The sequence below is a fragment of the Solanum tuberosum genome, unplaced genomic scaffold (assembly GCF_000226075.1).
Source record: "Solanum tuberosum cultivar DM 1-3 516 R44 unplaced genomic scaffold, SolTub_3.0 scf00047, whole genome shotgun sequence".
Taxonomy (NCBI): domain Eukaryota; kingdom Viridiplantae; phylum Streptophyta; class Magnoliopsida; order Solanales; family Solanaceae; genus Solanum; species Solanum tuberosum.
In genome coordinates, this window is record NW_006238973.1 from 1,447,776 (window position 1) to 1,461,944 (window position 14,169).

Sequence of the window (14,169 nt, forward strand, 5' to 3'; positions counted from 1 at the left end):
GCGTGGGGTGGGGGAGGGGTTTCACTTGAGAGAGAAAGTGATGAGGCCATGGATTTGCTGAAAAAGAGCATGAGATAGAAAGAGAAGATGCTTCTTTTTCTCTTTTCTTCTGATTAGTATGGCAGGGGTTATTGGTTGGAGGAAATGACAAAAATGGTCCCTTACTTTTAGGATTTGGTTTAAAATGGTGTCTTAAATATTTCTTTATGTAGTTTTGACCCATTAAATTGGTCAAAAAGTGAGTGTGTGTGATATTCTTATTGATCTCTTTAATAACTTGTGTATCAATTTTTACTTTCTTATGTGATTTATGTGCAGCGCCATTGAACTTGCATTCCTTGTACTTTGTTTTAGTTCTACTCTAACATATTGTCTTTAAACTTTAAAGTATGTTTCTAAATCACTAGTCGATCATTAACTCCCTTGCGTGACTTGTCGATCAATGCGATGTGCTTGCAAATAACATGTAGTATGATATTTTTTCTTGAATATGTCGTGTCAATTCATTCATCAACAAAAAAAACAAAAATGGGTTAAGAGTTGATCCTTGGTGCAATCTCATTTCAACTAAGACGTGTATTGAGTCTCCTCATTGTCCTCAGTCAGGTCTTGGCTCCATCATACACGTCCTTAATCACTTTGATGTATGACACAAGTACACTTGTAGACTCTAGGCATCTCCATAAGACCTCTCTGGATTTTGTCCTACGCTTTTTTTAAGTCAATGAACACCACATATGAGTCTCTCTATACTGCTCCAACAATCTCCTTTAGAGATGAATGACTTTCATTGTCGATCGCCTCAACATATATTCGAATTATTCTCAGAAATAAACATATTTCTCCCCATGCTTATCTCCATCAATCTCTCTCAAATCTTCATAGTATGGCTTGGTAATTTGATACCCTTATAGTTGTTACAATTTTAAAAAAATTCCTTGAATATGTACAATGAGATCATTATACTTCACTTTCATTCTTTAAACATTCTAGTCGTCCTAAAAATGACTCTTTATGTGTTTTAGAAGAATACTATTCTCCTATCATTTGATGAATTTATCCCTTAACCTCCTCAAACTTTATACATTTGCAATACTCAAAATCTTGAAATGCTCTAAATTATCCGACACAATATTCATGTCTCCATGTATGTAAGAATTTATGAAAATGTGTTTGTCATCTTCGTTTAATATGTGCCTCTTGGACCAATACTTTGTCATTCTTGTCTTTACTGTGGGCACCTCACTTAGTTTAGGTCGCGAGTCCTTCTCTCTCTCGCCTTGATGGGCCTATACAACTTACTTTTCCCACATTTGTCCTCTAGTTCTTCATACAATTGTTCAAATGCAATTGTGTTAGTTGATATAACCGTCATTCTCGATTCCTTCTTCATGGTTTAAATCTCTTCATGTTCGTCTTCTTGTCCTCTTCAATTTCACTCTCCGCTAACTTCATGTAAGTAAAATTTGTGACTTTCACTTTTCCCTTGACTTCTATATTCCACCATATTCCTCTTTATGTCTCCCAAAATTACCTTACTAGATTCCTCAACACCTCTTTAGTTTCTACATTAATACAATTAATTATTCTAGTCTACATACTATATGCATCCCCACTAATTTCCCAAGTCCATGACCATCAAGATTTATCAGACCTATATAGAGAGAAAATTATCGAAAAACATCATAGAAGTCTCAATAAATCTCATTATAACACCAAAAATTACATCAACTACAAATATTGCACCTCCAAATGTATGTTCCAATCAAATCTTTATTTTTCTTACAATTCTCACTAATTTAACATGTAAAATTTGTTAAATATTTGAAAGAGATAAAAAATATTTAATATTGACAAACTCAAAAAGTCAAAACTATTCATAGCAAATATTTAAGGGACTTGACTTTAATTCATCTCAAACATTAGGGAGTATTTTTGTCATTTTCAATTATTTAGTTGTCTACCTTGGTAAAGGTTGTGATGTTTTCTCTGTGATAGTGATGGGCATTTTCTATTCATTATCATGTCTTTTACCATTATACCCTCCTTTTGTTAATTTTGAAGTGCTCCTTGTTGACTTTGGTTCAACATTCACCAAACTCTAATATTGGAAAATAGAAACCATGAGTGTGAAGCTTTTCTTTTAATTCTGTCAGCCATTAATATTTGTTGTGTGTCATGTGGTCTCCACCCATTTGAAAGGATAAGGTTAATTTTGGTATTATTTATTTGGTTCACATCTTATTTATTATGAGCGGAGTCATCTCGAAGGGTGATTTAATACAAACACTTTATCAGATTATTATTTTTAGAGTATTGAGATTTATTTGTTAATTATTATGAATGTATATTTTATTTTGTATATCCTTAATATAGATGAGATAAAAAAATCACGTTCTTCATTAAAATTCTAGCTATATTATTGATATTTATGTGAGGATTATAACATAGAGATTTTATGTTGGTAATTATCTTATACCAGCGACCTATGTTGTTTAGATTTTTTGAAAATGTCATCAAATATGTGTTGTGCCTCTAAAAGTGCATATATTTTAGAAAATCTTATATGAATATAAAAATATTTTTAAAGTGTCAAGCAGTATACCCTATCAATCAAATAATCATAGGGTAATTGGTCATTTCATCTTGGTTTAGTATTTGAAGTCTCCTTCATTAGATGTCTACTTTTCTCCCAACAACTTACAATTTTCCATCTTAAACTATTAGGTTCTCTAGATTTAATTTATCAAAATATTCATCACCAACCATTGAGTTTGTTTTTGGCAATCATGGTTATAAAGCCATATGTTCTTACCTCTATGAAGTCCCTACTTCTATTCACAAGGGTAAATTAGTCATTTAACATGAAGACCAATAGTATCATAGGCGAGCTCCATCAATTCTAGCTATATTAAATTTCCTTACCTCGTTGTGGCCTTTCCATTGGCCATACTTCATTGTTTGCATGCACAACCATCTCCCTTGATTCGACTGACTATCTCATGAAACGAGAACCTTAGCGAGTTCGATCATTCTATAATTTTCATTCATTTGCTTCAAATCATGTCAAAGCGATCACCTTTTTTTTATAATATGTATTCATCTCACACACTTCTTATATATATATATATAATACGTAAATAAGCTCCACACATCCTAATAAAAAGATGAATCACACAATTATACATAACACATGAGACAATAGTTTACAACAAAATTATAGACATTTTGCCAATTCATTATAAATTATTGAGTTTGCTTTTGGCGACCATGGCTATTGAGACATGTTCTTAATTACCTATTATATGGTCCCTATAATACATAGGGGTAAATAGTCTTTTTAACTTGAAGACAAATAGAGTGTAGGATGATATAAATAGAGTCTACTGAATGGGTGATGAGTCCATTCCATACCTAACTTTCTGGAATTGTGTGAAACCATCCACATTGCAAAAGTTCCATACCTTAGCCCATATTTATTAGGTCGTCACGAATGAATTCGCAAAATTTAAAGTAAAACAAAATTAGTAACTTATTATTATGAAATATTAATGAGCTAATACACATCAAAAATCGATATGATCCATGAAATTCCAAAAAAGAAATGATATATGTCCTTAAGAAACAATAAATATCATTTACTAGGTGTCTCGAATGGACTCAAAATAGATTCATAGACTAATACACAAAAAAAGTCGAGATAATCCTAAAATGCTATTTCATGACTTAGAAATTCCGGAAAAAAAAGCGTCTGTCTTTGAGATATAATAAGTATCATTTTCTAGATATAGTCTCAAATGGATCCAAGAAATTTGGGGTCAAAACAAATTCAGTTAGATATATTTCAGAAGAAATTACATAAATTAATGTATATAAAAATTTGAAATAATTCAGAATTCCTGTTTTATGATCCAAAAACTCTTTAAAAAAAAGCGACGTCTATCCTTGAATAACAATAAATATCATTTCAAAATTAGTCAAATATAATAAGATCATGCCTACTTTAAACATCATGTCTATTAAAAATTGACACTTAATAAAATTCAAGCCCTCTTAAAGTTAGTAAATTCAAAATAACTTTTTAAATTAATCAAATTAACCCTCGATATATAAGATATGGCATATTATAGTAAAATTGTTCTTTTTTAACATAAGAAACTACTAGTCATGTAATTTATATGTATGTTTGTCCACAGATTTTAGGCAGAAAATATGATGGTTTTCTTGAAAGTTAGGTTGTCTTGTTTAACAATATATGTTGTCTGTTAAATTGTTTGTGAACTTTCCTATTTCTTTTTTTGTTTGTCCATATTGTGCAAAAAGGTGTTGCCATTAATTGACTTTCTGGGCATGCGTGTAGGGGGCGGATCTAGAAGGACAAGAAAGTGTTCACTCGAATTTATTCGGTAAAAAATTATGTTGTATATATAAGGTGATATTTTTTACTATTTCTGAATATATATAGGTGAATCTCCTAAACACAAGGGTGTTTTAACGGTTTAAAATTTATCTCGAGATTCTAAATTCAAAGATGTAATATTTGTTTTGATTGTTACTTAAAATTTATTAAATTATATCATTAATTATATTATTACATAGCGACGAATCTCATTTTATATTTATTTATTATTTAATAATCATATTTTATCATTACCCTCACCCCTCTTTTTTTTATACTGGATTTTCTCTTCAAATTACTGACCTATGATATTATGTAAAGACAAAAAATGATATAATCGATCCAAATTTTGTATTCATCGAAATAATACATACAATATGATACAATACAATATATAGTACGATACACTATAAAGCAATACATTTATCCAAACAAAGTAAAAAATGGTTAGAAACATGTGGAATGAATGGGAATATTTTCTTGGAAAATAAATGGATTTCTTCCTTATTTTTTTAGTATTTGATAAATAAACTAAAAACTATCATCTCAAAAATATTTAAGGGGTGAGATTGAGGAGGGGGTGGGGGGAGGAGGTGATTAAGGGGTATGGGTTGAAGGTGATAAATAAGTAAGAAAAAGAAAGATAATAAACTTGAAATGTCAGTTACGAAAATTTGTTTAGCAATCTTGATAGAAAATTAGTTGCCTTGAGAATTCTAGATATATGGAAAAAAGATATGAGAAATGATCATGAGTTTCAATACACAAATTTCAAATAAATCAACTCTAATGCTAATTTGCAAAACTCCCATAATTTTCATGAGAGCTATAAAATATTAAAATTGCCTTTTTTATGACTATCAACTTCCTCAAGATTATTGCAATCTTAATTGAATTTTCTGAATTTATTTTGGTAATTCTTTGCCAGCCAAGAATGATTGGAAAAGGATAAATGCTCTTTTAGGTTGAAATAATGGAACTTCATGGCCAGCTCCTCTAATTGTTGCAAATGTAAGTCCATCATACACCTCTGTCCATCCTCCCACCTACAATATAATGTCATATTCATCATCAATATTAGTTTTGATCGTGATCAGAGACGAATTTAAGATTTAAAGTTTTGTTAGGATGACAAAAGTAATCTTAGTGCCTATTAGAGGTGAATTCAAGATTATTTAAAGTTTATTTAGTATGACAAAAGTTATTTTAGTGCTAATCAAATGTGAGTTCAAGATTTGGAGTTTGTTTTATATAACAAAAGTAATTTTGACGCTAATCAGAAGTGAATTCAAAATTCAAAGTTATTTCCTATAGTAAAAGTAATCTTGGCACTAATCATAGATTAATTTAAGATTTAGAGTTTATTTCATTTGACCAGACCAAGCATCTTTTATGAAAAATCTTCCTTGTAAAAAATATTTTTCTTGAATAGTTTTTTGGTACATTTGGTTAGTAAGGTGGAATATGTCTAGATATAAGAAATATGACTTTTGCCCATAAATATTAATTAAAAGTCATTTTCCCCTCTGAATTTTTTTTTTTATGTCAAATCAAACGTGAAGAAAGATTTCTTTATAAATTATATTTTCATATCCGTATATGTATAAATAGTTTGATTAATAAACAATAAGTTTAGTCGAACCCATAGAACAAACTATAAATCCGCCTTCGGTACTAACTCTTGAAATTAACTAGAATCAGGCGCGAAACCACATCCTTATTCAAATGGTGCCAATTGGCATTCCTTTATCAGAAATTATATCATGTAAATAGGTAATTGTTTTTTTAAAAAAAAATTGTGTACTTAATCTCTTTGACTCTCCTCAGTGTAAATTTTGACTCCACCATTTATTAAAATAGAGTGTATGTTACCTGAGTTCCAGAATACCAAGGATACCATGGAGTTTTAATCTTGAGATTAAGATGGCTTAGAGAGAACCTTGTGGCAGTCACTGGTACCACTGAATCTGTATCCCCACTGCATATAAATTCAAACATAAATAAACTTTAATTATTTTATTTAGTAGTAGAAATGTATCTTACCATAATAAAGACGGAATTTAATCCCTAACTGATGCGCTTTATAATTGTGTAATTCAATAAATCAACATTTAGATGTCACACTTCAAGAAAAGTGTGAATTATATGGGGATTTTTCTGGGGATTATTATGAAAATTTGCAGAAAAATAAGTTTCCTACAGAATTTCATACTAATTCCCAGGAAAATTCCCATGTAATTCACACTTTTCTGACAGTTTTTTATATTGACCGATCAATACAATACTGACCACCTCTTTAATTCAATAAATCAACATTTAGATGTCACACTTCAAGAAAAGTGTGAATTATATGGGGATTTTTCTGGGGATTATTATGAAAATTTGCAGAAAAATAAGTTTCCTACAGAATTTCATACTAATTCCCAGGAAAATTCCCATGTAATTCACACTTTTCTGACAGTTTTTTATATTGACCGATCAATACAATACTGACCACCTCTTTGACATCGTTTTTTGGTCAATATATATTGACCAAAAAACGATCTTTGGAGGTCGATTTTGACCTTGTTTTAAAAAGTTGTGTAGCACATTTATATGTTCACAAAAAAAAAAAAAAAAATACTATATGGAGAAATTGATTAGTTTTACCTGAACATCCATATTCTAAGACCAGCAGCCATTAGTTTCTTGTATATTGGTAGCATTGAATCATCAGAGTCCTTCCAATTCTTTAATAATACATCACTGTTTTCTCAATGGAAAAAAAAAGACAAAAATAAATTGTCCAAGATCATATAAGTAGAGAATAAATAGTTCTTTAATAAAAGCTTGCAGAATAATATTGTGTCTAATCCAATACTAAAAGCTAGCTTGTAAGATGAAAAATGTATAATAGGAGTACTTTTTATCGAACGACTCATTTTACCAATGGGTGACATTCTAACACGGGGTTACTAACACTAGATAAATCAAGAAATGAGATGAATCTGACTCCACTTTCATGTTAAATAAATGATGATATTGTGTCTAATTCAGCACCAAAAGTTAATTAGCTCATGAGGTAAAAATTTTCTAATACCGTACAAGAACAACTCATCTCATCATCATTCACCAATATATGTTGTACTATCATTGAGTAAGGGCGGATCTACACTTAAGTTATATAGGTTCATGATAAACTTCGGTTCGTACCCTATATTTACAACAACATATCATGTGTAATTTCACATTTAAGGGTCTTGGGAGGACATAAGGTACACATACATTATTTCATGGGTAGAAACTTTGATTTTGATAAACCCTCAACTCAAAAAAGAAGGTTTTTGAGCAAGGTTGCAAGAATAATATGACAGTCAAATAGAAAGATACAAAACAAATGAATCAAAATACACATTGAGAAAAAAAAAACTACACAATTACTAATACATATAAACAATTTGTCCAAACCCTAATAAGAACTCAGAAAAACTTAAAATCTTGAATTTGTCGCAGTCGCATAGACATATATAGAAAGTACAAGAGAAAGTGAGTACCTGCAAGCAGTCCACTTGTATGAAATCCCAGTGACATTAGCATGCATAGCTCTTTGCACATCATGTCTATTAAAATATTCCTCAGCATAATTCTCAGTACATGGATCATAGCCAGATAGTTTCCTATGAATAATTGTGTTCTTGAATCTAACATTATTATTATTATTTAAATTATTTGTTTCATTTTGCACAATTTTGCAAGATGGTGTGTAAATACTATATTGATCAATTTGACCAAATTCATGGTTCACTGCATAACTCACTGATTCATCACACTTTTTTGATGAATTTTCAGATGTAAAATTGCAAAAATTCATAATATTTTTGTATGTTTTGTCTGAAATCATCGAGTGACTCCACCAATATGTCACAGTGCCAATTCCATCATATTTGTTATCAGTAACTGCATTTCCTACCTGTGTATTATTTCAATCATTATGAGTATGCCAAAAAAATATTTAAAATATTATTTTTTTTTATTCGATGTTCGATATCGATTTGTTATAAGTCTAATTAATCAGGATTCACACTAAGCAGTCCTATGGACAGTTTATAAGTGTTCATATCAAAGACGGTTTTATTTTCAGGGGACGAATATTCTAAAACCTCTCGTTAAAATGTAAGGGGTAATTGCACTTTCTAGTCCCTCGATTATTGGTAGATTTTTGTCTTGGTCCTTGTAATAGCTGGCTAAGCACGTTATTACTTCACTACTAGAAAAAGAGTAAATTTCCGATGGGATGTTCGTTGAAAATTAGTATTTTTATTAGTAGGGATTGAAATAAATGGTTTCGATCCTTTTGTATAGAAAACATATGATATTTAGACTATTTATACAAAATATATTATATATACTCGACTATGGAGAAACAATATGAATTTAACATAATACATATATAGGTTATTAAATGGTTTAACACTAAATAATTTGTTAATTTTGTAAATTACAAGGACCAAATTTAGAACTTATCGATATGTGAGGGACTAAAAGTGCTAATTTCCCTTAAATTAAATAATATGATTTTGTTTTTTTATATACAATTAGATGAATTACTTACCATGAATCCATTAAATGGTTTAACACTAAATAATTTGTTAATTTTGTAAATTACAAGGACCAAATTTAGAACTTATCGATATGTGAGGGACTAAAAGTGCTAATTTCCCTTAAATTAAATAATATGATTTTGTTTTTTTATATACAACTAGATGAATTACTTACCATGAATCCATTAAATGGTTTAACACTAAATAATTTGTTAATTTTGTAAATTACAAGGACCAAATTTAGAACTTATCGATATGTGAGGGACTAAAAGTGCTAATTTCCCTTAAATTAAATAATATGATTTTGTTTTTTTATATACAATTAGATGAATTACTTACCATGAATCCTTTGAGATTTATGATTGGATTTGATAATTTCTTGTTATAATTGTAAATGGCCTGTGCTAATTGAGGAACATAATGCCCTGATAAACCCAAAGAAAATGTTAATGAAATTAATTTTGTAGTGTTACGGTCTAATTTTCTTTTCTTTTTTTAAATAAAAAATACCTGCATAACTCTCTCCAGCAATATAAAAATCTCTATATTTATACTGTGGAAATCTTGACATCCATCTTGTGAGGAATATTAGTGCATCCTGAGCTGTGCCAAAAAAATAAACAGCTCTAAAATCTAAGTTAATATGCCAATGATAAAATATTAGACTGTTGTTGTTTAATATCTAAAATTTTTTAAATTGCGAGTAAATATACAATATAAGTACAATGCATGTATATATAGCTATAACTATGTAAAATAACCTATGTATATCGACTACAAAAATTAAACAGTGAAACCGATCGATTATTCATATAAACATTCCTTCTTTATATATATATACTGACAATATAAAAAATTTTACACTATCATTGTAATTGAAATCTAAACTGTTTGTGTATATAAGTTAAAATAAAACCAGACATACATAAATGAAAAAATGAATATTATCAAAAAATGTGTGGTATGTACCTGTTCTTTTATCCCCAGAATCCTTAAGATCAGAGCTTGTATTTGTATAAGAAAAACCAACACCAGCTGGAGATTCCAAGAAAAGTATATTTGCCACTGCATTTATAACATTTTTAATTATTTTTTTTAAATTTTTTTTATAGTAAAGTGAAAAAAAAAGAACAAAAAATAAAATGTTACCTTTATTCCATGAATATTTGTTTAAATAGAGGGAAGAACCAGTTTTATTAATTCTAAATGGACCAATTTCTTCTGATGCCCCATATGCTACTGATGAACAACCTGGACCTGCATAGTGCAAAAATAATTTCAACTTGAGGTGAAGATTTATCAAGAAAAAAAGATTTATAACTTTAAATAGCTGCTCATCGAACTGATTAAATTAAAAATAGTAGACAAAAGTCGAGTATATGTATTATCTTTTAATGTATAATACATGTATAACTATGTATAATCAGAGTTTGGCCTGTTGCTTTGTTACTAACATTATGAATCTGTATTAAGTCAGGTTTCAAAATAGGTATCAAACGTCAAATGAAAAATCAGGAAAATCAATTGTCAATGTCCCTTTTCCAATCCACTAAAAAAAGAAGTTTATTTCGATGGATAAACAAGTACTCTTTATGTTCTAATTTATGTGACATATTTTTATTTAGTTTACAAGTTTAGTTAAAAAAACTTTTCTTTCTATCTTAAATTTCAGATCTAGTCAAACAATTCCACATACATCGAAATAGGGTGCCACATACACTAAAAAAAACCCATAACCAACCGTAACTAAGATGTTTTTATTGTTTAGCAATAGAAGTTGTCTGTCATTTTTCTTTTCGTTATAAGTTTTTTTTTTTCTTTAGTTTCTCATGTATTTAGATTCTATTAAATTTTAATTTGCACATTGTAGGGATCATTTTTTAGGCGACACTTTTAATGAGACTTTTTTTCATTCCTAAAAATTCAAATTTAAAATATTTAATTTAGATAAAGAAATTCCAACCGATCCATCACAATTTATGATTGCATTTAAACATCGTTGTATTTGGATGAGAAGATGAAGAAAACACATGAATTTCATAATTTCTATACACAACCTTTTAGGAACCACCATTAATAAAACAATCTTCCATAACTCATTATTCACCTACCCATCCCTTACTATCATTTATTATTACTATTAATTATATATATTATATACTTCTCTCTTTTTAAAAATAAAATAAAATTTCCAACTATTAATTATTTACTCACAAGAAAACGACCCTTCACTTTTTATTTTTATTTTTAAAATAGGCTTTTTTTTTCTTTTTTTCTTTGTGGTTTAATAATGATAGGTCACATAAAATTCACCAATGTGATCAATAGTGTAACTATGAACATCATGATGACCATCACTATTTATTTCTCTTATTAGTAGTTTCTGAATACGCATGCTTCTTTAACACTCGATGCTTTTAATAGGTCACCATATTACAATTTTTTTTTAGGTTCGATATTCGTATTGGATATTCTGAATTCATCTGGTGTAATTCTTATTTAAGGGGGAAATCATTTTCTAACAAGGTTTAGTAATAATATGTGACAGATTGAGAGTGTATAAGTAAGTATTGGCTTATGTAATAATTTCTGATGAAAGATGTTCAAGTACCACCTTCAATCTATGTATTAATATGCCACCGTTATGATATATTTTAGATCATAAATTTCAAATATGTTTTAGAGACGATTTTTGTTTCTTATTTTGTTTGTGCAAGGTACATAATTTTCAACTACATAAATTTTATTTCAAAATTTGATATCTAAATTTATGATCAAAATTAAATTATTTGACTTTCAAAATTTAAAATATATCACATAAATGGTGACATAAAAGGTATAAGAAAAGTTGGATGAAAGCTAGAAAATGGAAAGAAAAGTACAAAAATAGTGAAAAAGGAGTTCTACTTTTTTGTTGAATTTGGAATGTTGTCCTTTGTTTGTTTGTATCATAAAATTATGGAGATAAAGACGAAAAAGCATAGGCTAAAAATGCAGCTTTTTGTACACATACAAACAAGGAATAAACTTAGAACAAGAAGGAATAAAAAGAATATGATGAGGTAAATTGGACACAAGGATATCACGAGCACTTGTGCATAAGGAATATTATTTTTTATTCGATGTCTGATATTTATATTAGAGTTTCGATCAATTTAAATATAACTCGTGAGATATATTAAAGAAGGAAATACGTTAAATCAACATTTTTTTCATCCTGGTCCTTGAATTCGAAATCTTACAAAATGTTTGATTATGGAGGAAGATTTTATTTCATAATGGTAACTATGCAATATCTTTTTTTGTTTTTTTTTTGCTCGGTGCTGATACTTGCATGTAAATTTTCGACTAATTTTGGATCGCATGTCTGGTAAGATCCAATAAGAGGGGAAGTGCTTTTTGCCAACCCAAATTAACGGATTTTATCTAACTCACTATCAATGATGATTTAATTGGACGGACTGAAAATCAACCGAATATAAAATTATTTTATGTCTAATTCATAAAATTTTGAACGAATTGAACAAACAAACAAATCTTTCCGTCATATTTGACACCCCTAGATGTATTCTTGTGGTGGACAAACAAGATGACTATGTAATTTGGAAAGAATATTTTTTACATTGTTGATTAGAGGCGAAATCAAAATTACATTAATTATCTGATGTAAATTTTGAATCAGCTATCCCAAAGCAAATATCAAATAACAGACCTAAATAGATAAAAGAGGGTACAATTTTTTTGTAACTTACAAGTATTAATACATGTAGTTATGTCGTACTATATTACAATTTCTATCTAACTTGTTTTTTAATCAAATGATCTCATGCTTGAACCTTACTATAAGTACATGTATCATGTGTAGTCCTTATATTAATTTCATTATCATTAAACAATTATTGCTTCGATTTTAATTTAGTTTAGACTAAATATCAATATTTTCCGTGGATAAAATACGAATTATTTGTTATTAAAATAAAACTTTTTGTTATTAAAATAACTCTAGAATTCTCTTGCAACTAGACGAATCTAGAATTTAATGAATTACGATTGAACTCATTCTACTTATAAAATTATTGACCATAGTAATTTTCCAGTTACTTTCACATATATATTCATGCTCTAGTCAAAAGTATCGAGTTCACTTGAAACAATTAATTCTAATTCTCACTTCTCCTCGATTAACACTCCACTAGGTGGTGAAAGTTGGTCAACTAATTTTCCCTCCGTTTGCAACAACATATATAGTCTCACAAGATGAGGTCTGAGGAAATGAAGTGTACACCAACCTTACCCCTATTGAACGAAGTTAGAAAGACTGTTTCTGTAATTAAACACCGCTTATATATACGTAAGTCTTGAACATGTTTAGCGGAATTTCTTATTATTGAAAAGAAAATAAGAGTACTAACCTCCATTAAGCCAAAGAACAAGAGGTTTCTTCTCAGGATGAGTTGTAGCTTGTGTTAACCAATAGAACAAAGCTCTTCCATGTCCTTCATTGACGGAAACATAGCCGGAAAACTGCGAAAACGTCACCGGAGGTTGTCCCGGAAGTGTTGTGATCCGATCCAATTCTTGTTCTTTTGTTGTTAGAGCAACAACAACATTAATAATGGTTAAAGAGAAAATAATTAGTATTAGACTAATGAAAAATGAATAATTAGCTCTAATTTGAGATGCCATTGCACTTATATATTCCTTACTCTCTTTCAATAATATATATGTCACCTAAATAAGATAGAGGAGTATATATACATGAACATATATGGAGCTTACTATAAGTTTCTTGTTTGTTTGTTCTTGTTTTGGTTTGTAGGGGGGGTGGGATTGTGGGAGTTAATGAGTAAGGTATAGATGAGCCAATTAATAATAATAATAATAAAAATTACGATGGTGTCTGATCAATTTGTGTGTGATTTGACTTATAATATAAAGTATTTTCTATGTATCGACAGACACTAGATAGATGTGATATTATCTGAAACATACGAAATATAGTATATCGTGAAGGTAGATGTAGAAGGCCGGGGTGAAAACCGAATGATGCACAACATATGACAATAAAAGTTGTACTTGGTACAGACAAGCTTGAGCGCTTCTCGACTTATAATTTCATATGGTACTTACTATATCCCACTAGCTAATATAGGTATCCAGTAACTCTATACATTCATCATGACTTTGAAA

At 29.2% G+C, this 14,169-nt stretch overlaps 1 protein-coding gene across 1 annotated transcript; it reads right to left on the minus strand.

Moving 5' to 3' along the window:
- Positions 1-5,076: 5,076 nt before the first annotated feature.
- Positions 5,077-13,847, minus strand: LOC102585126 (serine carboxypeptidase 24). The gene is made up of 9 exons (XM_006343580.2): positions 13,392-13,847; positions 10,129-10,236; positions 9,949-10,044; positions 9,490-9,582; positions 9,319-9,404; positions 7,933-8,348; positions 7,049-7,144; positions 6,272-6,377; positions 5,077-5,445 (listed from the first exon to the last, which is right to left on the minus strand). Exons 1-9 carry the CDS (start codon positions 13,663-13,665, stop codon positions 5,305-5,307), a joined length of 1,416 nt encoding a protein of 471 aa, XP_006343642.1. The 5' UTR covers positions 13,666-13,847; the 3' UTR covers positions 5,077-5,304.
- Between the last annotated feature and the right edge of the window lie 322 nt (positions 13,848-14,169).